This window comes from Acanthochromis polyacanthus, chromosome 6, assembly GCF_021347895.1.
Source record: "Acanthochromis polyacanthus isolate Apoly-LR-REF ecotype Palm Island chromosome 6, KAUST_Apoly_ChrSc, whole genome shotgun sequence".
Classification (NCBI taxonomy): Eukaryota; Metazoa; Chordata; class Actinopteri; family Pomacentridae; genus Acanthochromis; species Acanthochromis polyacanthus.
The window spans coordinates 20,713,701-20,740,409 of NC_067118.1; the positions used below are offsets into that span (position 1 = coordinate 20,713,701).

The following is a 26,709-nucleotide window of genomic DNA, read 5'->3' on the forward strand; positions in this document are numbered from 1 at the left end:
ACTCTGAAGTCCATGTTTCACCTGGTTTGCGTTCAAGAACTGGTGCCTGATGAGCTGCAGATTTAACAGGCTGTTGGTTACCTGGTTAGCTACAGATATAGAGAGATACAATCTGGTTGTTTTAGCTGCCATTTTGGCCTATGAAAAAGCAGGTGCTGTCTAGAAACGAACAAGCTGTTCTTTTCTATCTCAGTCGCAGAAAAAGTTCAATTGTTTGATAACAATTGAGCCTTAAAAGTTTTCTAGTTGTTGTGTTTGCTTCTACATGATTAGTTTCACCTTAGTTTCAGAAAATACAACCCACTTTTCTAGTTGCAGTTGAGCTTCAACAAACATGAAACCTTTATGGATTGCTTCAGAGTTCACTGAGAATCAGAGAATCAGACTTCTGTGTTTGATCTATAGAATTCGAAAACTGTGCAATTGATGATGCTGGCTAACAACAGGGGCAACTTGGGCTCCACATACATGCAGTCAAAAGACCGCTGGGGATACCGGTGTGAAAGCTAAAAATGTGGTATCCTTGATGTTGAAGAGGACTGAGTCACAAAAATAAAAGTGGAAACACAAAGTATTAAAAAATAAAAGATTTGAATCTTAGTAATTTAAGGTGCACTGACTTTTGTTGCATAGAGTTTCTACTGTGGGGTCGATTTCTCAAAAAGTACGTCTAAACTGGACATTTTTCATTTAGATACAAGCAACCAGGTTTGATATAATGCAATCAGGAGGAGATACATTTAGGTGATATTGCACAGACGTGTACTCTCCTCTGTGTGATATTGTTTTACTTTTGCTCAGTGAGTATAGTTGTAAATGATATCATGAATGATGGCTGAAGTTCACTGCTAAAGTCCAGCTGCTTCAGGTTCATGGCTTACTTGGAAACTTATTAAAAGCATTTCAGCTTTTCCTGCTAGGACACACCTGCTTTAAAAAAAAAAGACCTATGCTAGTGTATTTCCTAGCACTGCTGCTAAATACCACATGTGATTTTGTCAGCATCAGCAATTTGAGTTTAAATATTTCCTGAATGCAACACTTTTGCTTTCCCCATAAATCAAATGGGCCCAGACGCATTTACCAATGTCCCCACCTCTCATTTGAAACTTGCTGCAATGAGACTGAGGTCTGTAGGTTGTTGGCTTCAAAATGTTTAAAGAGAAGCAGGGCCACTGCTGTTCCAAGCACCCAGTCAACACTTCTCTGTTTCCCCACACAGATTACATCTTAGCTCAAATCAATAGTCAGCTTGTTGCATATATTAGGAAGTCCTTGTCTCCTGGTAGACTAGGCTCTACTGGAATTATCTCTGTGACCAATTTTAGGTCCTCACAAATATTTTAAGACTAATTTTGATGGTATATTTGAGGAAATGCAGAGCTCAGAGATTACTTAGTGAAGTCTACAGAGGTTCTTTTCTTTGCCCCACTGACTTAATTGGTTTCGGCTGCTCCATTCAAGCTCACAAACACCTACACATATGCATATTATGTAAGCCACACATGGACCTAATGAATCAAATTGATTTATTTCCTCTGGTAAAGTTTGCAACGTGCCAAATGTGAAATGGGGAAAATGTGTGCCTCTTCGATCTCAGACATTACAGTCAACAAAGCTTGCATTGTCACTGAGGAAGTACTGGATGGGAGATATGAGTAAATAGTATGAGTTTCTTAGGCATTTTAAAGAACATGGTTCCCAAAATGGAGTACAAAATATATAAATATGGACATATAAATAACTTGTGATGTTCGTATTGGTATGGGCCAGTGGGTCTTGTTCTAAACTGTGTGTTATCTTTGGTACAGCTGTAACCAGCTTTAGCCTCACCAGCAGACCCCTGCAGCTTTAAGCGCTGCCATGTAAACAGGAAGCTGCAGCAGGTCACTGGGTGATCAGAGTAAGTCTATTTACCCTCACCTCACCCACCTGACATTGATATACAATAAAACCACTAATAAATTTGTTCAGGAGGCAGGGTTTCATGAGTTGATGGCTGTAAAATGATCAGATCTGTGACACTGCAGTGGAAACAACATTGATATAACTGCAAGCTGTCATGTTTCTGTTCTCACTTTGGACTTCTTAAAAATGCTTTTGTAAGAAAAGTGTTTTGCTGGGGGATCGACCCATTGCCTAAAATTGTTGTTTTTCTAAAGTACCTAACACAAACACATACACACACACACTGAGTTGTGTTTCCATGACTGTAGAGGTCATTTAGTTGACTTCGACTTGTTCTTACCCGGTAAACCTAGCTCTTACCCTACATTGAACCTATACCAAACCTAATCCTAACCTTAAGCCAAGTCTTCACCTTTATATTTGATAATTGACAGCATGGAAACTTGTTTTAGTCCACATGCAGGATGTGGGTCTCTGCAGTGTTACTGTGTAAAAGGATTTATGTCTCCACAACATGAAGAACACAAACACATGCACATTTATTTTCATTCGCTCTCCTGGGATGCTCACAGTACCAACAGCAGCGTGAAATATTTATTTTAAGAAAGCCTTGTTGGGAATAAAGATTCCTTCCCAGAATTATGCATTTGGTTTTTATAAAACTGAGACCCCAAACCTTCCCCACCCCTATCCAATCCTCACTACTGACACCAACACAAACAGCCACGCTCAGACTCACAGCCCTCCTGCTGCTAATGCACTTCTTAGACAGCTTAGTTGGCTTTTAGTTACATTGGCAAGTCTCATCTTATTTGATGGATTAAGTGTCTTTGTCTTTTGTCTACATACATACTCTGACTCACTTTCAGGGCTAGAGAATCAACAATACAGAGCCATGCGGATGCTTTGGGAATTTTGCATACTAAACTGTGTATTTACATGGCAATGTTTTTGAGCGTAGCTTTTTAAACTAGAGCCTAATCAATGCTGAGTGTTTAGCTAATTACAAATGTCTCAACATGCAGTATATCTTCAGCTCCCACAAGTCTACAGCCATGGCCATACGTTTGGACACAAGTACCATGACGCTTGTGAATCTTAGAAAATACCATAAAATTGTCACTTACAATATAAATACCAGTCATGGCCATCAACCAAAATGAAATATATTTCATTTTGGAATATATGAAATATATTTCATTTTGGTTGATGGCTATGACTGGTATTTATATTGTAAGTGACAATTTTATGGTATTTTCTAAGATTCACAAGCGTCATGGTACTTGTGTCCAAACTTATGGCCATGGCTGTATATATATATATATAAAATTCCCAGTAATATGTACATATTTACAAACAATAAATTTCCAGATTTGCACTATGGCTTCTTTTACTATCATTATATTATATTATATTATATTATATTATTATAAAGGTAAAACTCAACAGTTTGGCAAACATAACACTTGGAGAAAGGGTTTGGCTGTTACAGAGGGGTTAACTGTAGCTTAACATTAGCTTGTACTTGTGCTACATGTGCTAATCCTCAGGACTAGTGAGAGCGACCCCAAATAACCCACTGTGCCAAGTCTGAAGCACTTGCTGATCTATTTATCAGGTAGTCTGTGCAAACTGTCTGTACAACGTTTTAGAAAGACCATCAACACAACTCGATGATTAGTGGTACTGTGGCTCAATCTAAACCTCCTACCTACTGCTGCAGCTGTGTTTCAACTCATTTTTAGTTACTAATCTTCCTGTAACCTTTTCCATCTTTATCAAGTCATAAAATTAGATTTATCTGTTCCTGTGGCAGATCTTTTCCATGTGTCGCTGTGATGCAGACATGATTTTCTGTTTCATGGCCTGTATTTTCAACATAGTCTTTCTGAAGGTGTCTATTTTTTTTGATTGTTTATCAGACAGACTGTTCTACTTGTCAACTCACAAATAATGCAGCTATTGAGAGGTGTTTAAATGTTTAATCATTTGACATGTAAGCGATGTTGCACAGGGTTGTACTGACTTATTTTGTATACTGTAGTTAGTTAAGGATATGCTCCGTGGAATGAAAAGTATGGAGTATAATCCACTATAGGCAGTGTGCGAGTTAACCAGCCTTGCTACAACTCTTGTGGTCGTTAGTTTTTGGCAAAAACTGAGATATTAGTCATAATTTCTTATCTATGAAAAATGAAAATTAATGATATATGTTAGTTGCAGTTCTTCAATAGCTTACAAAAACATCTTTCTGTTTATTTTATATCTTGAAATAAAAAAATAATAGAAAAAAGAATATCAGTCTATATATTAACATGCTAGTGTCAGATGAGCTCTGCTAGGCTAATTTCCTTCTATTTGACCATACTCTCATCTCAGTTAAATCATCAAATTATGATAAAGTATACTGGAGGTATAATAATCGCCTTATAAATTAGCACAGCAGTAATTTTTGACCCACTGTGCAGAATGTACATAAGTAAATGAGGTAGAAGTGAGTCGTGCAATGTTTCAAGATGAAAGAGTAAGAAAGGTTAATGAACCTTGAGTTCAGTCATAATGACGCACATGATGTGTAACAGTGTTCTTCTTTCCACATCGTATTGATTTGGAGGACTGTTACACTACAGATATGAAACGTTGCTTCTTTTTTAACAGTTTCTGTCATTGCAGCTGCTTCTGCAGCGTTATTCTAAGATTAGAAGAGAATGAACGTCAGAGAGAGAAGAAGCTGACCCAAATCCACCAGTGTCCACTCATCCTACAGTTGTTTGTACCTCTACTCTTTTCATTTGTTTAACACATAAAAACACGACCAGGTCAGAGTGTACCACCCGCCTTTCAAGGTTGTCAGCCAATTCTGTCGTCAACAAACTTCAAGGGTTAATCTTGCCTTCACCGACACACGGCAGCTTCCTGAAACATTTCTCTTATTATATGATATAACATACATCATGGAGCCCACATTTACAATTCTCTCACATTGTCGATTATGTTCAGGACTATTTGTGGCCAGCACTTCCCTGTGCAAAGAGATGAGTTATTATTCAACCTGATATCTGAGATCATAGATTCCATTTGAAGAAACAAATGATGTGGTGTCATTACGCTCTCTGAGTGGGCATTTGGCAAAGTAATGGATGCTAATGTGGAAGAAAGGCATTATACTCAGATCCAAACACACGGATGTCTCTATATTATGTAGAATGCATGCTGCGAGATTAATGCTCCTCCTTTGTTGTCTCAGCTGAGGCTTCATGTTGGCTGGTGGCCAAGTAGATAAGGTGCATTAAATACTGTTTTCCTTTTGTTTAGCTAGCAAACATGTAGCTGAATCAACTTGTTAGTTTCAGTTAAATATTTTCAATGCATTAAATTAACGAAAGCAAATCAAGTCCCTGTAATTAATATTTTTATATTAACAATAGACAAAGTAATATGTAGCTCACTCATAAACCATTATCATGACACTTATGCAATTACCTTCAACTGTACAAACCGGTATTGTGTATTTAAAGGAACAGGTTGTCACTTTAGGGAATACACTTTTTTTGCTTTGTTACCACACATTTGATAAAAAGCACCAGTACCACTGTAATAGCTCTCTGTGTGAGTTTGTTAGCTTAACATAAAGCCTGGAAACTGGTTGCAACAGCCAGCCTTGGTCAGTCAAAAATATAAAAGTAGAAAAGCACTCAGAGTGCGCAGTACTCCACCACGGCTGTTCATTTCCCATATGGCATTTGTTTCTTAGTTAGTGATAATGAGAAATCATAGCAACATAGAATGGGGCCATTTAATATACCTAGGTGTACCTATAAATAAAATGACCTTGTACTGAGCACAGGCATGTGTTATGCATGCGTATGCTATGTATGGATACTGAATCACTTGACCTAAATATGTAGCAAGTGGTGACAGTTGATGGGACTCGGAAAACCCCCCACAATTTAATCAGTTATTCGTTGTATCATTTGCTCAGTCGTATGATTTCTGGCAGATAAGTACCGATGAGTCTGCAGCTGACGTATTATTCATTTGTACTCATAGTTACTGTGACGCTGTGCCACTATCTCGCAATGATAGAGAATTATTTAAAAAATCCATGCATCCAGACTATAAGCTGCATCACTGCCAAAATGTAATCAATTGGTTCTTGTGTCATTTTTGATGTTCCCTGAAAATTTCTTCCAAGTCCGTTGGTCCATTTTTGAGTAATGTTGCTAACAGACAGACAGACGTACACCGATGGTCACATAATTCCTCCGCATTGCTTGGCATTGTAATATTAACACTGCATTTACTTGTAGGGTTTGTTTTTTGTATGGATTTTAAAACTGGTATATGTGAATGTTTGAGTTGCTGGTAGGTGGATTTTGTTTGCTTGGACTGACTCAAGCTATCTCAGCGAGTTCGCTACCAGCTGTAGCTTCAAACATGGCAGTTAAATATGAGAGAGGTGCAAATGGGCTCATCTAGCTCCAGAAACTGAACAAATTTATGTCACTATCACAGTTTTATAGCTCTATAGAAGCCATCTGTTATCCACCTCAAATTAAATGGTGGAGAGATTTAGTTAGCAACTAGCCAGCGAATATTGGAGCATATACTTCCTATACTCTAATGCATATGTAAACAAGCTGCTTTCTAAAATGTGAAACTTAAAAGGCAGTGTTTTGTCACTGCTAGATTTACAGCTTTATTTACAACAACAACACACAAAACATGTAATGCAGGTTGAGAGATTTAGACCCTTAAAAGATGTAGTGAAGTTGATTTCTTGACACCTGGTGTTACTTCATAATGGAGAACACAAGTTAATAACAGAGTTTCCGTAAGTGAACTGAGGATTCATTGTGTCTTGTTTTATTTGATCTTTTTAAATAGAAAATATGTGACTAAGTCTGTAAAACAATGACGTGGTGGAGTCTAAATACTGATCTGTTTATCCATTGTGTCATATTTGTGCTATACCAAATATATCAGGTATTCCCTCTTGAGTGACCTTAAATGCTCATAAGGACTAATGTTGACCATAAATAGTGTCAAAAGTAAAGCTGGATATGGGGAAATCTTAAGGATTATACTTTAAGAAGCCTGACCTTTTACAGCTGGGATCTGCTGTGCCGTAAAAGGTAGCAATAAACTAAGTCATCTCCACCATTGTTTTTCAAGTCATGTCCCAGATACGGCTGTTTTTCCAGGACAGAGGCTGCAGTGTTTCTCATTGCTGTCATGGCTATTGCCATGCTCCACAGAGAATATTATGCCTCCAAGTCCTGCATCTGTAGTCTTAATCCAAACCGTTTACAGACACAGAGAACAAAGCGTTGCCTTTATTCAAACTCCAAAACAGGAGTATTATATATCCCCTTCCTCCTCTGTCTGTTCTGATCTAAAAATGGTTAGCTTCAGTATGTACTGGCCAAGCCGTGACTTAATGGCTTTAAATTATGTCTCTGCCTGTACACGTGTTCCAGTGACGAGAGGGAAGAGACTTGGAGACTATACGATGAGGAAAAGAAGTGTTGTCGAGTACTTTTGGACTGGACTTCTGCTCACGTTGAGTCTGTGTGATCAGTGATCGGGACTGACTGGATTTAAGGGAATTAAGTGAAATGAGGGAAAGTACAATATGTAAAATGTAATGTCATCCAGGTATGCTGCTCAGAAAATTGTAGTGGCAGAACATGCCAGACATTTAGTGGATGATTTCATCCAAAATACCAGCTCACTTTACAGAAAGCAAATACTTACATGAGAAGATCCAGTTGGAGCTGAATGGGTCATTATTCAAATGTTTGTTATTAAAATTGAAATAAGAGTTTTGTGTTAGGAAATGGAGTTCTGCCAATGTCTTTAAGGCAAAATATTAAAATATGTCATGCCGTATTTAATTAGTTTGAATCATACAAAATTGACTAAAAATGGTAAGCGGAGGTTTGGCAGGGGGTCGGAGGCAAGACAGTTTATGGTTGGACAGAGTGACTTACGCGAGTCTTTTCTCAGTTTTGTGTGGCCTGAACAAGCACAAATATAATGTGTTCATTCGCAACATTTTGAAGCGCTAGTGGGAGTCAAGCCAGCTAAGCTGAACTATGAAGAATGGTTGCCGGCTATAGCATCACATTGTACGTACAGTCATAATTGATTCTGATTCTGGGCTAAATAAACCTAATAAGCATATCTGATCATTTTCAAAGTGTTGCTCTAAAGGTACTTTAGTCATCCCCCTCAAGAGAGACATTACACGAGTTTCCACAGTGTGTGATTATACCGACTTTGGCCGTGTTTCTCTTTGGTTTATGCCTCCGTCCGCAGCACCTCTCAGCTGTGACAACATAACAACAACAAAAAGCTGTTTTATACAACAGCTCTGTGGTGAGGTAAGTGGAAAAACAGAAAAGCTACATTGTTGTTATTGGTAATACTAGTGGTGCTTTTAATGAGCCATTTAAAACTCAACACGATTACGTCTCCAGTATTTACTCAGCATTAATTTGCAGCAAGTACAGGAGAATCTGCCACTTTAAACAGAGCACAGTCATCCTATAGCTGATCGTATCGGCTTCCTCAGCCACACTACAGCTTGGTTCCACTTAACGTTTGAGGAAACCGCTCTGGAACAAGCTCAACAAACGTCATTGTCTTTGTGTGCAACTCGTACTTTAAGCAATTTCCTTGTGAAGTGTTACGCACAGCCTCACAGTAGTCTATCCAAGACTGGTAGCCCCGAAGGAGCTTGCTGAAAACAACAAGTGTGCCTCCTCTTTCTTGCTCTTTTTTCAAGTTTGAAAGCTTCATTTATATTTGTCCAAAGTTTCCCTGAGCTAAGCCTCTCTGACCTATTACCCAAAGTCCCACAAAACCGGGTTTGTTCAAGTCCCTTTCAAAAACACACGTTTTTGCCAGATGTCGTTCCTTGTTTCTTTCCACATACTCATAAAAATTATGTTTAGAAAGGAAGAAAAAAAAAACACGCTGTAATGACATCAGGATCTGCTTGTTGTTGTCCAGAGCTGCAGCAGAGTGAGGTGCTAGTGGCTTATTGAAAAAGAAATCCTCTTTGGGTGAGTACACCTACATGAAGGGCTATCAGTTTTTCTGCCGTCAAGCCGGACTTTGTTTAAAGTTCACTTCCTGAGCTGCCTTCACTCTTTGAATAAACCCCCGCTCCTGTTTCTCCTCGACTCCTGCCTGCTTCAAAACACCTCTTTTGGAAACATGTTTACATCCAGGCAGAGCTACTCCTCTGCCTCTTTAAGTCATTATGTTTAATAGGCCGTCGCAGCGTGTCCGGCACCAGTGTCCAGGGGTGGCGTACTGACGGAAATAGTGGAACTCAGTAAACAGGGCCCCAACATGGAAATGGCCCTTACCAAGCTTGGAACTAAAACAGCTTTTCTATTGTTTAGGTTTTGAAATATTAGCTAAACTATTTGTTAGTTTGGATAGTTCAGTGGATTAAATTGCTGCTGCAGCAGTAAGGTGGAGAAATAGCTGTCTCAAAACTAGGCAGTAACTAAGAAACAGACACAGAGAAGCTGCAGCGTCAACATCACCATCTTCTCATCTTACTGTTGTTTTCCATTTGTAGCAGTCTGCTCTGAAAGGATTTGCAGCAATAATATAGTCCTTTTTTGTCAAACATATTGATTGATTTAATTCAAATTATTTCAGTTTTAAGATGTTTAATAACTTCTGACTCATGTCTAGTTTTTTGTAATGTTCAAATTATAAAGTTTCACTGATGAATTAAACCCCCAGGAGAAGTCAGACTGACTCATTATTCAAAATGACTCCTGCATTGAGAGCAATCTGTTTGAGAGTGATTGCAGGGTTGTGTTTCTGGAGTTTTACTATATGTCTTCTTTGAAGGAACAGTCTGGGCTGCACTCGGAAAATAATTTACATTAGTTTTGCAAAGAAAGTGCTTTAAATTTTAAAAGTAGCCATTTACTTTCTGATAAAATGGATTTTTAGAATCCGTTGAGAGTCTGTTAGTACAAATAAATGATGCCATAATGTCAGTAAACCTCAAACTGAGGAAAATAAGGAAACAAACAGCTAAACTGTTTTTGGAAAATGCATTATGTATTATTATGAACTCCATCTTTGTCCATTCTGCATTTTACATATACACTACAAAGACATTCATGGGCTTAATGTATTATTTTTTTCTTCATTTACTTCACATATTCTAATGCAGAAGAGGACTAAAAGTTGAGTTGATTCATTATATTCATATGATTTGAGTCAATAGATTCTTGATTGGTTGTTTTTGGCCCCTATTTTATTTTTATTTAAGAAATGACATCTAAGTACCAGTCATTACATAACAGCTGAAACACAGCAGTTTGTATGAGTCATGCTGACCAGTGAACTGACAGATAGCTTGTCTGTCACAGTGTCTCCAAACATACATAACCAGTCAAAAGTATCATTTGTGGAATTTCTTGCCTTCTTAATGGGGTTGGGACCATCAGTTGTGTTGTGTAGAAATCAGGTTGGTACACAGTTGACAGCTCTATTTAACAACTGTAAGAATCCATATTATTTCAAGAACTCATCACCTAAGTAAAAAGAAACCACAGTCCATCATTACTTTAAGAACTGAAGGTCAGTGAGTCTGGAAAATGGCAAAAAATGTATCCTCAAAGGCTGTCTAACAAATCGTCAAGCGCTATGACGAAACTGGCTCACAAGGGCAGCCCTAGGAAAGGAAGACCAAGGGTTACCTCTGCTGCTGAGGATAAGTTCATCTGAGTCACCAGCCTCAGAAATCATAAGTTAACAACACCTCAGATTAGAGCCCAGATAAATGCCACATAGCAGACCTCTGGTAGCAGACACATCTCTACATCAACTGTTCAGAGGAGACTGTGCCAATCAGGCCTTTATGGTCAAATAGCTGCGAATAAAACACTACTAAGAAAAAGCAACAAGCACAAGAGATTTGTTTGGACTAAAAAACACAAGGAGTGGACATTAAGCCAGGAGAAATCTGTGCTTTGGTCAGATGAGTCCAAATTTGACACCTTGGGTTCCACCTGCCATGTCTTTGTGCGGCGCTGAAAAGGTGAACGGATGGTCTCTACATTCCCACCGTGAAGCACGGAGGAGGAGGTGTGATGGTGTGGGGGTGCTTTGCTGGTGACACTGTTGGGGATTTTTTCAAAATTGAAGACTCACTGAACCAGTATGGCTACTACAGCAGTGACATGCCATCCCATTGTGTTTAGTTGGACAATCATATATTTTTCAACAGGTCAATGACCTCAAACACACCACCAGGCTGTGTAAGGGCTATCTGACCAAGAAGGAGAGTGATGGAGTGCTGCGTCAGATGACCAGGCCTCCACAATCACCTGATCTAAACCCAGCTGAGATGGTTTGGGATAAGATGGACCGCAGAGTGTAGGTAAAAGGTTCCAACAAGCATCTCTGGGAACTCCTTCAAGACTGTTGGAAAATTATTTCAGGTGACTGCCTCATGAAGCTCATCAAGAGTGTCAAGAGTGTGCAAAGCAGTAATCGTAGCAAAGAGCGGCTATTTTGAAGAATCTAAAACATAAAACATGTTTTGACTTAATGGGCTGCACAGTGGCTTAATGGTTAGCTCTTTCGGAGCTAGAAGATCCTGGGATTTTTCTGCATGGAGTTTGCATGTTCTCCCTGTGCATGCGTGGGTTTTCTCCGGGTATTGTAATTAATTTGGCGTTTGTTTGAAAATGACCATCAGGACATTGATCATAAGGAGTAAATTTAGCAAAAGATATCAGAATTTAAAAGAGTATTGATTTAAACTTTGTGAATGGAAGTCCACTGAGCATTAGTTTGACTTCTAAGCTGTTGATACCTTTTATTTTAATTGTCAGACTCCTCACTGCTTCTTCTGTTGTGCAGATTATGTCAAAAAGAATTCCTATATTATTCTTTAAGCTTCAATCTTTCAATCAATTCTCTTCTGACTGACCGAGTTGCTCTTCAGACTGGAGGCTGTTACATCAGCAAATCAATGCCTCTGAGGTTCAAACAAGATGACTGAAGTTACATCAGCTAGAAAAAACTGCAACAATTGTCGTAAATGTAGATATAGTGGTATAGTTACTACTCTGTCACAGGACTGATGCAAACTCACATCATCAGACAGCTATTGGATTTAAAAAAAAAAAAATGTTTGGCATCTTATTGCAGCTGTTCTAGATTTTGTGTCCTACAGTGCTCTTTTGTGGTCATTTCATGTCTCTTCTGCATTCATCGTCTGGCTTCTCACTGCAACGTCATTGTCTCTGTAGTCATTTTATGTCTTCTTTATAGTTATTTCCGATTATTTAGTTTCTATTATCAGTCATTTCTAGTCTATTTGTATCTCTTTGTAATTGAGTATCTTTGTGCTCATTTGATTGATTTTTCAACAACAAATGTTAACAGTTACGTCAGAGGGACAAATTGGCCAGTACTCCAATCCTTACATGGATACGTGATACCTAATACTGAATATTTAAAGTTGTCGAGATGAATACATGCACAAAAATACAGGAATGCATCCTGATTAGGTACAGTATTGGGTCAGAAGGTGGAGCTATGCACCAGTACTGATGAGAGAACACATCACCTCTACGACAGAGGAAGGATGCCCATTCTTAGCAAACACTTTAACATAAGAGTTATAGCCTGATCAGTGACAGTCACAAAGGTTTCTTTTTGCTTTTACAAGGTCAATGTTCACCCTCCTTATAATGTGTTGTGTTCCCATTTCTTTTGTACTTGTCTTTTTGTAAAGTCACCTTATGTTCTCCTCTGTTGAACTTATTCCAGCCTGGAGGTTCCTGTATAAGGCTGTATCTCATACAAACCTCCTAACTTAATAACTCCTGCATTTTTACTCGTAGTAGATCTGATCTTATGCATTTCATTTATCACCATCACTGTTGTTTTCTTTATTTCAAAGAAAATAAAAACAATATTTCATTAAAACTGCCATCGTTTGGCTTTGATGCTACCACCTCCCTGTATTTGTAGTCACCACTCAGTTTTCAGCAAAGTGCCGCCGACAACTTCATCTGATTGGTTACATGTCATGAGTGACAGCCTGTCAACACTGAAGGATAAATGCTGAAAGGTTCCCCTTTAATCACAACACAGATATCCAAAGGCATTTCAAGATACTTTGTGTCAGATTTTGTAGGGCTGCTACTTACTTCCCAGTTTACAGTTTTTTTAAGTGGAAGTGAAAATGACAATTTTTTTTGGAGATTTTCAGATCTCACCTTATCCTAGAAACGGGGCAAAGTGGCCTTATGGTAGGCCATTTCAAGATTCTCCCAAGCCTTGTCTTCATACTCATTGAATTCACTTTTGCCTGTTAGTTGTCGAACTGCTACAGACTCAGTTGAGGATGTTTTTTCTTTCTTTCTTTCAGGTGGAATTGTTTAATTCTAAGTGAAAGATTTTTTTAAAGGTCCAGTGTGTAGGATTCAGTGACATCTAGTGGTGAGGTTGCAGTTTGTTACCTACCAAAAACCTCTCAACCCATGTCCACGTTGCAAACATGTAGGAGAACCTACAGTGGTTGTTCATTGTAAAAACATACATGGCTTTTGAAAGTGAAGACCATGTCAATCTTAAAGTCAAACTAATTATTCAAAGATTCCCTTTTCTTCCAAAGTTGAGCTCAAACTTCATTTCTTGTTTGATTTTCTTCTTGAAGTTGAGTCACCCATGGTTAGGTTTTGATAGTAGTGTCTTCTCGTCTTGTGCAGTATATGTTGGCTACACTCTCTACTTCTGTACTTATGCGCTGGATAAAGGATGGAGCTAGCTACCCTGTGCAGAGACAACACATCAAAATCGTTGGCTAGATCTTTGAAATGCTAACTTTGAACTGGATAGGTGAATAAATCTGAAACAAAACTAAGTCATTTCTTATTTTTGAAATGATCTTTTTATTTAGAAAGGCAAGTTTCCATCAAATACATCTTACAGACTTAGATGTTCAAGAACAGAAATGTGAAAATATTGAAATTGAAAATATACCGTTTTTCCATATAGCCTTTCTAGTTTTTTGTTTTTCCTCGGACTAACACTTATTTTGTTGAAAAACAATTAGAAAACAGAACAAAACTAGGGAGCGCACCATTTTGAAATATCCAAATATACATAAAAGGAAAGTGGACAGATTTGTACAAAACAAAAGCTTATTCAAGTAAATTCCGATCTGATTGGTTTTACGTACCGAGTCAATTTGGACCAGATTCTACAAAACTTTTCTTTTTCAACCTTAAGAGAGTAAGATATTTATTCCATGACATATATTTCATACACAACATCAATCCCGTCATCCGTGGTGGGTGGTTCTACTCTCAACCATTTTCTCGTAACAGATTTCTTACTGGCTGCCAAAAGTATAGTCAATAGTTTTTTGTCTTTGCTGTTCCATGTTTCTAACAAAATATTCCCCAAATACAAATTTTCACAATTGAAAGGAAAGTTTACATTGAATACATTTTGAATATGTTTGTGGATCTCTATCCAGTAGCATCTTATTGTCTTACAGTCCGAAAAGATATGGAAATGGTTGGCTCCAGTGGTTCCACAAAGTCTCCAGCAGGTGTCTCCATTACCCTGATAACGTTTCTGAAAGGGCGTAATGAAAAATCGAGTAATATTTTTCCAACAGAATTCCCTCCAAGTGTTTGAACCAGTTGAAACCCATTGAAACTGGCATATTTTCTCCCAACTCTCCTGTGTTATCTTTATCTGTATTTCTTTCTCCCATTTCTTCTTTATATAATCTGTGTTCTCTTGTTTTGATGTTAGTATGCCATTATATAATTTGGAGATTATTTTGATGTCTGATCTGGGTTTAATTAATGATAAAAAAACAAAAACCTCCAAGAACCCTGAAGGTACCTAAAGAAATCATCCTTTCCCAAACCATTATCCTTTTGTCGGGACTCAAAGCTTTTAAAGATCCCTTTACGGGTAAATGAGAAGTAAGAAGTCAAACCTTTTGAGATCCATATTTTAAATCTGCCATCCATTATATTTGGTGTGAAATCTGAATCGTAGGCACACCACCTCATAATTTTAGATACATCTCTCAAATTGCAATTATTGATAATTTCTTGCCAGGACTTTAATAAACTGCCTGAGATTGAATCTTCTGGGATCTTCTGTTCTACTTGTAATTTATTATCACAAAGTAGAGCTGTTGTTGGGATTCTGTTAATCATTGTTCCTTCTATTTCCTTCCATGCTGCATTGTAGGTTGGTGAACATAAACAGACTAGAGGTCTCAGTTGAGCTGCATGGTAATATTCCTTTAAGCAGGGGAGGCCCATTCCACCCTTATCTTTTCTTAATTGTAGCGTCTTGAGTTTGATTCTGGCTTTTTTCCCCTGCCACAGATACCTTGCTATCAATCTATCCCATTCTAAGAACTGTTTTGGTGGTATTTTGACTGGCAGACATTGGAAAAGGTACAACATCCGAGGCAAAATATTCATCCTGATTGACTCTACGTGGGAGCTTAGACTCAAAAAGGGAATAACATTCCATCTTTGTATATCTGAATTTACTTTTGAAATCAACGGGCCATAATTAAGATCATATAATTTTGAAAAATCTCGAGATAACAAGATGCCCAAATATTTAATAGACTCAGTGTCCCATTTCCAGTTGTATTTAGTTCTAATTGAGGATGGAGGATTATAGTTAAAGGCCAGTACTTGAGTTTTGTTTACGTTAATTTTATAGCCAGACATAGAACCAAATTCCTCTAACAGTTCCATCAACAATTCCGTCTGTGTAGGCTGTGTTATTATCAATAAATCATCGGCAAACAGAGCTAATTTCTGTTCCCCTGATGGCATTGTTACCCCTTTTATTTCTGGTCTTTGCCTTATTAATTGACTCATAGGTTCTATAAAAAGGGCAAAGAGAAGTGGTGATGAACAAAAGCCTTGTCTAGTTCCTCTTTCTATAATAAATGAGTTGGTCAAATCACCATTTATTTTGATTCTAGCAGTTGGTTTGTTATATAGTGCTGCAAATGTGTTTATTATACTCGGACGAAAGCCAAATTTTGAAAGTACTTTGTAGAGAAAAGACCACCTCACTGAGTCGAACGCCTTCTCTGCATCTCGACTTAATATTAGTGTCTCCAGTTTGTGTTGTGAGACATGTCTCATCACATGCAGTGTTTTCCTGACATTGTCTTGGGTCTGTCTTTGTCTAACAAAGCCAGTTTGATCTTTGTGTATTAATACTGGTAGAATCTGTTCTATTCTTTTAGTTAAGATGGACGTGAATAATTTATAGTCATTATTTAGGAGACTTACTGGGCGGTAGTACGCGCACAGAAGCTTATCTTTCCCCTCCTTAGGTATGACTGAAATCGCTGCTTCCCTCCTTGAGGGGGGGATGTTTTTGTTTTCCAAAATCCAGTTGAAAGTTTTTAGTAATGTCGGCATTAATTGATCCTGCATAGTGTGGTACCATTCTGTGGTATAGCCGTCTGTCCCTGGCGATTTCCCCCTTTTCATTTTCTTGATTGCTAATTGAAGTTCTTCTTTGGTTAGTTTTGATATTAGTTTTTCATTTTGATCATCAGTGACCTTTGGAAGGTTTATCTGGGCCAGAAAGGCATCAACTTCTCTGTCGTTGCTCAGCTGTGGTTCAGAATATAATGCTTTGTAATATTTTAGAAAGCAATGCTTAATTTTCTCAAAACTAAGTCATTTCAATTTCTTTTTGTAAAAGGGCAGAGTTGAGGAGGTCTAAAAGCGCAGGCTTCATCTCCTTGATACCTCATCAGAAATCCATGTTTTCAGCCAAATGAGCTTCTTTTTTTCCAACCTGCCAAACCGGTGTTTGATTTGTCCAGTCTGGGCTACTGTAGAGACATATAAACATGACTCGCTGTCATGATGCACTAATGACAACATAATTATAGCTATCCATTTCAGCTCAGAGGTCCCTGCAAAGCCTACACACTAGTCATTTAAGTATTAACTGTAGCCCCAGAGAAATTTTCATCTGGAGAAAGCTCTCTTGAGACTTGTAAAAAACTGAACACTTTGTGTTATATTACTAGGAAGAACAGATGTCTTGTGACATTGAGAAACAGAAACTGAGCTTTCCTTTTTTTTCTTCCTTTTTTCCACTGTGGCTGCGTACAGTAGTTGGTCTGTCTGGCAAAAAGGGATAGTCACGACTTTGTCAAAAAACAGACTACTGTACATTGCTTTTTTTTTAAAATCCATATAGTTCAAATCTTGAGGTTAACAGCTCTATTTGTATCCCAGCTCTCTGCCAGACAAAGTATTTATTTTCACCACGAGACGAAAACAGATACAAGAGGTCGTGATGAATCGACGAGTGCTATAAATCAGTTAGGAGGGAAACATGTCACTGTTATGTATTGAAGCTCTTTAATCTGTTTACTGAATCATCCATTTCGAGCATTCTGTGTAGTGGAGTAGAATAAATCACTGTGATATTCAGACGGCGTTGCTTTATGTTTGGTAATATTGTACTGCAGTTCATCAACTTCAGGAGATATGAGGAAACACAAACATAGTCAAACCTCATATTCAAACACAATAAGATATTTGTCAAAACAGTGAAGGGTTTCTAGGTCTGACTTCTACATTCTTCTCAGTTGGACATTCTTAAAAACAGCAACATACAATTAGAAACACAGATGTAAAAGACTTTCCTACTGTAAGCAAATGTGCAACAAACATACCTCAAAATATGCTGTTGTGTATGTACACCGACACCTTATCCATCTTTATTTTTTTAAATGCTCATACAGCCATAAGACAGCGAGAAGAGATGGACAACACCTTACATTTCAGTTTTTTTTGTGACCCTCGCAAAATATCAAAAATACATGTCATTTCACAGGTTTCTGCAAAACACAGAGCGTATGAGTTCGTCCTCAAATCTGCAAACAAAAATATACAACCCTGTCACTCAAAAATTACATTCTTACACAGCTAAACTGCACTCTCTCTGCATTATACTGCATATGCTTGCCTCAAAATTGAGAATGCAGGTCAGTTGCAAAGAAATATAATGCTTTGGAGTTCAACTATACAGTGACAGAGGGGGAAAAAATGCATATTACGTTGAGATGTATTTCTATCTCTTTCTTTTTTATTTTTGGAATATCAGTTACAATGATGACACCAACTGGAACACTGTGACACATTTATTCCCCCGACATGCAAAAAAAACATGAAACTAATGATCTTACAGGTTTATAAAAAGTCAATATTAGTTACACGGCACGTAAAACATCCCTCTAAACCACCACCATCACACTTGACATTAACTTCAGAACGTGACACATTTCACATACGATGTTTGTGGTTCTTTACGATCCGCGCAGTTCACTGTTTTATTTCTGTTTGATGCCTGAAATCACTGTGTTGTATTCCGATAATAAGGTTGACTGTATCTGGTCATGCGTGTGCACTGTTCGAGTTAGTATAGGAATGTACAGTAGTCATGCATAATAAAGATACCCTGCTATACAAAGGGTGAGCGCTAGGTGGCAGACTTTGCCCACTTTCCACATGGCTTCAGTCTGCCTGGGATGAAAATGTCAAGTCAGGGCAGGGGAGAGGAAGGGACATGCATAGGGTAAACATTACACTGGGAGTCATGTATATTGCTTTATATATGTGCGTTAATCCCTCACTGAGAATTCTTGCCTCTAGAAGAATACATACAAACTCCACCTAAACTAAAGATCTATGGTGTTCCTCTTTGTTGCTATCTCAGCCTCTTATCTGCCAGCACTGCCCGGGTTCTCCTATTTTTCTTCCCCTTCTGGCATCAAACAAAACAGATCTCGGGATGATTTCTTCTTCCCTGCATCCTTGTGCATCTCTTGTCCCCTCACTGTTTTTTTCTTTCTTTCTCCCTCCCTCCCTCCCTCTCTCCCCTCTCTTTCCCTTTACTCCCACCTTCAGTCTCTGTTCCTTCCTTCCTCCCTCCTCCTCTCTGCAGGGCAGCCGGAGAGACTGGCATTTCTCTAACAGTGGGGGGGGGGGGGGGGGGATCTGCACCCAGCCTCAGCCCACGCTGGGCAAAGAGATGGTGGGTGTGGCATGGCAGATAGAGGTGTGTGTTTGTGTGTGTGCAGATCTATGACAGATCCCCCACACCAGATCAGTCAACACTCGACTTCCTCCTCTATTAAAAAAAAAAGCCCAAAGAGTTTTCTTCTCTAATTCATCTGCATCAATTAAACTCATTGCTTGGCCCCTCTAAATTAAAGACTTGACACAGCCAGATGAAAATGAGGACAGTTTAGGGTAAATCACAAACACCTGTCCTGGAGGTGACCGCTTACTCCAATGAATCACAGTCCAACCTTGGCCTGAAATACCTCGACAACACCTGATACAAGCTGGCGTACATCCCTCATCAAGGGCTTTGAATTCACTTAGCTTCAATTAAATTCAGTGTCTCACACTTCCTAGGACTCTTGCCAAATGTGACTGGTGTCAACACTGGCTGACAACAAATGAAAAACCTTTTGTGCAGAACGTGTTTAGTGAGCGGAATTAGTAAACTTCAAAAAGTCAAAGCTCTGAATGATCGCATGTCAGTGGTGAGGAGAGGGACGGTCATGGTTCAGTCTCACTGTCCTTTCATGAACAGTAAAAAACGCGGAGTAATGAGTGAAGGAGCAAAAGATGAGTTACAACAGCAGGGTGAGTCAGGGATGAGCGCCCACTGTGTCGATGTGTTGTGCCTGTTTAGCCTCAACAGTGATAAGAAAGGAAGAAGGGCGAGTCGCGGGTCGATCCTTCCACTCCGTTAACGTGGAAAAACATTCTAAGTGAGGCGAGCGATGATAAGCAGAGAGAGAGGGGGAGAGAGAGGGAGATGGGGAGAGAGTCAGAGTGGAGAAGCAGAGCTGGGGGTTAGATGTGTCGGTGCAGTTCTGGTAGCGGGGAGGAGGAAAGGGCTGGTCGAGGTTCAATTCCTCGGCTCTTCATAAAAGACAGCAGCTGGTCGGGGATCTCGGCGAGGACGTCTTTAGCCAGCCGGGCCATGCTGAGGACCTGGTTGCCAGATCTGTCAATGTAGTCTCTGAATGGAACAAACTGTGAGCAGAGCGAAGAAATACATTGAAAAAACAGTTTATATTATATAATTCAAGGACGTTCAGTACACTGTGTTCCAAAGTGACATATTGCAAGTGATATTTCAGCATGATTTCATACAAATAAGCATTCGCTTTTAGATAACTGGTATCCATGTCAGCCAGTGAGAATTTGTTTGGTGATCTTAAAGGAGGAGAAACTTACTGAACCCTCTGAACCCCAAAGCCTGCTGACAGTTTTAAAAAATATGTTTTCTTTCATCATAAGAATACTCAATTTTCCAATGGTCCTGGGACAAAATTTCACAAGAGAAAAAAACAACAACTGAGCTTGAGCCACTGAACTCAGCTATGACCAACAGTCACATGACAAAAATTCAGGGACATTTAAGCTGACATGCAGGATGTGTTTACACAGAACAGAATGGAGACAAGCTTTAGGGCAGGGGTATTCAACTAAAATTCAAAGACTTCCAGACAGAGAAAATTTATGAAAGCAAAGGTCCAGAACATTATAAAGTCTAACTTCAATTAGTGTGATAAATGTTGCTGTAGCTTAGCAGTTTTATTAGCGTCTGCATGTAATCAATAACTGACCGTCATATCAAATAAATTCAGTACAATTCAAAAACATTTTGACAACATTTATCAGTAAATAACTTGAGTGTTTCCCGAACTGATCACCAATGCTGTAAACACTGGAAAAAACTGTAAAATAGAAGCGACCCATCAAATTTAAAATCCCGTTACAATTTACTGATTGCAGGTCCGGGTCCATATAAGATAGCGTCTGGGTCCAGATTCAGACGTAGCTCACCAGTTAGTGACCCCTGCTTCAGAGTAACCTTATACAACCACAGTGACAGCTGTATTGGCATCCTTGGCACAAAGTCAAACATGTTTCCTATGGGTGTATGGTTCCACCAGGGCCACCGCTTGTCTTCAGTCCTGTTTGTGGTGTTCGTGGATGGGATCTCAAGATGTAGCCGGAGTGAGAAGGGTGTCTGGTTTGAGGAACTCAGGATTGTATTCTTGCTTTTGGAAATTATGTGGTTCTGTTGGCTACATCAGACCATGACCTTCAGCACGCAATGGTGACATTTGCAGTCAAGTGTGAAGCAACTGGGATGAGAGTCAGCATCTCCAAGTCCATGGCCATAGTTCTCTGCCAGAAATCAATGGATTACTCCCTTTAGGTTGGAGGTGAGGTACTGCCCCAAGCAAAGGAGTTTAAATATCTCAGGATCTTGTTCACGAGTGATAGAAAAATGAGATGTGAGATGGACAGGCAGTTAGTTGTAGCATCAGCAGTAACGCAGGCGTACCAGACCGCTGTGGTGAAGACGGAGCTAAGCCTGGAGGCAAAGCTGTCGATTCACCAGTCCTTCAACATTCTAACCCTCAGCTATGGTCATGAGCTGTGGTTAGTGATCAAAAGAACAAGATTGTGGGTGCAAGTGACTCAAATAAGTTTCCTCCATAGGGTGTCTGGGCTCAGTCTGAAGGTACGTTCATTTGAATAAAGTAGATTCGACTTCTATTTTATACAAATTCGATGTGCGGAGGTCTGACGCATCGTGAAACTTTCGTCAAACGTCTAAACTAACCGTTGCTGAACTAAAACAAGGACAGATTCAGCAACTGCACAGCTTATTTCTCACCTCAGACGCTTTCAGAAATATTTTTCACTGAAGTGTTTTCAAAATACAAGAGAAAGTTTGCAGCTGAGCCACCATGTTGGTTCAATGCATCTACCAAATTGAAGGTCTGAAAGGCTGTCATGTGACCACGTCGTGGCCCGCATAAAGATGAGGTCTAGCCTACATTATGCAAATAAACTCCGGGCTGCTAGCGTGCAACACTTGAAATGCGACACTACCAGAATGCAGTGCGGGGTGTTGCACATAGACAATAAGTGGAAAGTAGTAAACTGACAGATTCTGTGGACACACACTGTTAGAGATAGGGTGAGAAGCTCCGATATTCAGAAGGAGCTCAGAGTGGAGCTGCTCCTCCTTTATGTCGAAAGGAGCCAGTTGAGTTGGTTAGAACATCTAACTCAGATGTCTACTGGAAGATTTCCTTTTCAGCTTTTCCAAGCCTGCTCAGCTGGGAGGAGACCACCGGGTGGACCCAGAGCTCTCTGGCCTATGTATCTCATCTGGCCTGGGAATGCCTCGGGATCCCGATGAAAGAGGAGGACATAGCTGGGGAGATGAAAGTCTGGAATGACGTGTTTTTTCTGCTGCCTCCATGACCCAACCCCAGATAAATGAAGAAGACAGATGGGTGGGTAGATAGATGGGTGGATGTAATATGTAACATTGTTGACTTCACTTGTCTGTAGAAAACATATGACTTGCATTTTGTACAATTCCCATGTGACATTTGGCACCTGGTGCATGACTGGTAGGAGTGCTGGAAATAAGGATATCAAGGAAGAAAGGTGCTAAACTGCATCAGTGATGGATTTTAAAGCTGCCCTTGCCTCTGGAGCTTTAATTAAGGACCACTGTGACCACAAGGGACACTTCTGTCCTCCTCACATTGAATCCTCACAGAAACATTCTCATCAGTTGCAGTTTTTGTCACAGGATGATTTCAGGTATGTCCCACCGTGCATCAAAGTTAAAAATACAGGCAGAGAGCACTGTCATGATTAATGTGGTTAGCTTTTTGCTTGGGAATGAGTCATGTACAGCATTTTGAGGTTCATTAAACACTTTCCAAACCATCCTGTTATGAACATTTAGCACCCCAGATAAGCTCATTCAGTATCATTCAATTCACACTTCCTACATCACACAGCAACTTTCCATCAGTTTACAGCGAAAGAGCAAACCGAGTAACATGACTCAAATTTATGGCAGGAGGAAAAGAGGCAGCAAGGCAGCAAGGGCAGTCATCATATCGACTTAATAAGAAGAAAGCATGAAATGTTAAGTGAGTGAACTTTTTTCCCAGCTAGTGTAAACATCCTGATTGAATTATTGCCATAATAAGTTTAAATACAATCGAAGGATTACTGTGTGCATGCAAATGTGATTAGTGCTGTCAGTGAAACAAACTGAAGGGACAGCACTGTGAAAACATGATAGTAATGTCAATACAGCTTTAGCACGAACGCATGAATTATTCAGCTATTAACCCAGTGTGGGGTCACATTTACAAATCTGTTCATTTCTCTCTGTTGACTGTTAGAAGTGTCGGAATATGAGCTGAACTGGCTTCACTTTGGGCCCTAAAACATGTCGTTATCGCTAAAATTTCAACTAAATACTTTTCCATATGTACGATAAACAGCCATTGCCAATTTGATAAAGTAAATTTCAGCAGTCTTAAATACTCACCTCTGCACACCATACATTTATCATTAAAAGCCCTCATTTATCATCATACCTTATGCTTTGCCAGCTGACTACCCAGTTTTCCCCACTACCATCCAAAAATTCAATAGCACAGTGTTATCAGGGAGCATTCTATTTGCTTCCAACTTCTGCTCTCATATCTCTAAAAGGCTCTTTAAAATAACTGTTGCCAGATGTGGTTTTATCAGCTCTCAGATAGAGTTGCTGCCTGTTCTTTATAAAACTTATTGCTAAAGACTTTGTAGAAAGAGCTGCTCTCTCTTTTTGAGTTTAGAAATGATAATAAAGTGTCTTTGTGTGGAGATGAACAAAGAAAATTCCTCACTTGTAGCTACTTTTTTTTTTTTTTTACAGTAACAAATAAAACATTTTCTATTTTTCTGGATAGAGAAGTACTTCCAAGTTTGTACAATTACAATTTTAGGAATAATACATTACAGGCCGATAATTAAGTCATTAAAGACCCACAATAGAACTATTAGTTGATATCAAAATAAATGTTGGCAGATACAATTTGAAAGGAAACCTGGTGAAAAATGATGTCACAATTCAGAGAGTACGAAGCAATATCTTAAAATGCCTTGTTTAGTCTAACTTTACAAAACTCAGAAGAGACAGCCTGACTCACAGTGCCGCAAACAAGATGAAAAACATTCTCACTTTTTGTTCCCTAGCTTTAATATAAGTCATTTTTTTTAGATGACAAAGACAAACTTTGAAAATACTAGATTTTGTAAACCTATGGACTATGTGTAAATCCTCTTGTATTTAAATAATGATTAATCACCATCATTAGCAAAGGTATGGGGGCCTTCTATGATTCTGATTTGATCCAATGGTTCCAAAAATCAGTTGCTGCATGTCTTGATAACAACATTGCCTTTTTGCTAAAGGGGGTTGAGCAGTGTCAAAAATAGGACTATTAAGAGAACAGAGGAGTGCACATCTACATCCATCAGGCATAACATTATGACCATCTGCTTTATATTGTGTTACTCCCTGCTATGCTGCTAAAACTCCTCTGACCCAGTGAGGCATGGACACAGGACCTCTGTGGATGTCCTGTGGCCTGGAATGGTGGCAGTGAATTCTATGGGTCCTGTGCATAGGCGTCAGTTTAGGGGGGGACGGTGGGGATGTGTCCCCCCCACTTTTTGTCAGGGGTCATTTTGTCTCCAACACATTCAAATTCTTCACATGTAAGCCGTTGTAAACCCAGTTATTTTCAGCAGTATAGAAAATTCCGACGCTCCTGAACGCACCATCCGTACTCGACCGAGAGTTGCACAGACATGCGGCACACCTTCGTGAGGTTAAAAAAATACGTGCAGATGCTAAATTTGCGCCAGTGCCAAGTGGAAGCTCCGACCAGAGGCGTGCAGGGGCAAAATTTCAGCCCGGGAGAATTAGTACTATAGCGACCCACAGACTCCTCTACCCGTAAGTACCGATTGCTCAACAGGTTGAGCCTCCACCTTTGGTATGGTGGTTGTGAGTTTGAGTCGAGCTTGTGGCATTTTGCCGCCGTTCTTCGACATTTTCTCAAAGTGCTGTGGTCTCCATCCCCCCCACTTTTAAAAACAAACTGACGCCCTTGGTCCTGTGGGTTGCAGGGTGGGACCTACCTCGATCAGCCTTATCCTGGCACATCCCACAGATGCTCAGTAAGATTTGGCTCTAGGGAGTGTGGAACCCAGGTGAACACTTTGGCCCTGTTGTGTTCCTGGGTCACTCCTGAGCAGTTTTTGCAGTGCGTTGGGATGCATTGTCCTGCTGAGGGTGGCAACTGACATCAAGGACTGCTGTTGCCATGAGAGGTTAGAGGGTTGCTTGAACTGCAATGCTTAGGTGGGTGGTACACGTCAACATCCACATTAATGTCAGAACTCAAGGTTTCCCATCAGAACACTTTATTATAACAAGATGATCGATGCTATTCACTTCACCTGTCAGTGGTCATAATGTTGTGGCTGATTGGTGTATGTCAAAGCCAACAAATGTTTTAGCTGTCAACGGAAACCTGAAGGAGCTCCTTTGCGTTGCTCTCGGAGACGAGTCAACCACTCACCGAGCTATTTATCTGGCAAGGCAAATAATTCACATGTATACCTCGACAACCCACTGAATACGTAAGTGACTTTGAACACCTCGACCCTCCCAAGGCTAAACATTATGGAACATTGAAATATGCTCTGTTTACGATATAAAGGAGAGATGCACATCGTTGCTTACGGGTAAAAATACTCCTCTGCTTTCCTTTTATATTTTTGTATTCATACTGTGTGTCCACAAAATACCATAATTGAGTGAACCAGAAATAAAAAAAAAACAACAGGCAGCCTACTGCTGCTTACCACAACAGATACTCAGACCCTCTTTGGGCTAAAAATAAATGTGCTGCAACTGACAGAACAGGCCCAGAGAATAACTGGAATATGTTCCTTTTTCGAGCCCAAGAAAAAAAATGCAAGCAGCAGTACACAGAACTTTGCCTATAAATGTAAAGTCCAGTTGTGACATCTGTTGGCTGTAATATAAAAGTGCAGTTTGCAACCTTGGTATCGTTAAAATGTTTCCCAAAATGATTCTATTAAAAAATTATACCATAACTATGTTTATAAAGAGATATCCACTGGCAAAAAAACAAAAAACAAATCTCAACTAAATATTGAATTATTTCATTATAGCTTCATTCAAAATGTGTCATTTAAATTTTATCAAAAATGAACCATTTGCAGCAAGCGTGTTGTGACTCAGCTGTGACCAACATTTAACTAACCAAAATTCAGGGATGACTCGGCTGAACTGCAACTCGTGCTTACATGGTAAAGATAGTAGGCTGTTAAACTGCACAAAGGACAGTTTTGAGTTCTATCTACTTCTGGCCATTGCAGTGTTTCCACAGAGGTTCAGGACTTTATATTGCACTGAAACATGAGCTCACAGTGAGTAAAAATGTGACAGGAGCGAAAACACCCAGAATAGGGCTCACGCTAGAACCTGTTAGCCGTTCATGAAAGGGTTTCAGATTAAAGATGAGCTGTTTGCTGATTTTACAGTGGAACAGTGGATGTTGCAGTTGTGTGAATAAGTGAAACTGGAAACACAGTAGAGCACACTTGGGCAAAATTTTACTGTGAGCCTGTTCTGTGGTGCACCATAAATGCTGTATACAGTACGAGGCAGTCCTCGGTGAGTGCTTGAGTATATATTATGAATTTAAACCATCCTCCTCCAGGGAATTATCCCCCATGCTGGTGTTGTTGACAGAAACACACTCAAGTCTGACCTGTTAAGTTAAAT

The 26,709-nt window shown here is 39.4% G+C and overlaps 1 protein-coding gene across 3 annotated transcripts in view; it reads right to left on the minus strand.

Annotated features, from left to right (window-relative positions):
- Window positions 1–17,322: 17,322 nt before the first annotated feature.
- The window catches only part of cpne9 (copine family member IX), a 119,098-nt gene continuing 109,711 nt past the window's right edge, over window positions 17,323–26,709 (minus strand). For all 3 annotated transcript variants that reach the window (XM_051949446.1, XM_022193776.2, XM_022193775.2), the window contains one exon: window positions 17,323–20,039. In XM_051949446.1, coding sequence (XP_051805406.1) covers window positions 19,857–20,039 — 183 coding nt within the window. In that variant the 3' untranslated portion in view covers window positions 17,323–19,856. The remainder of the gene's footprint in view (window positions 20,040–26,709) is intronic.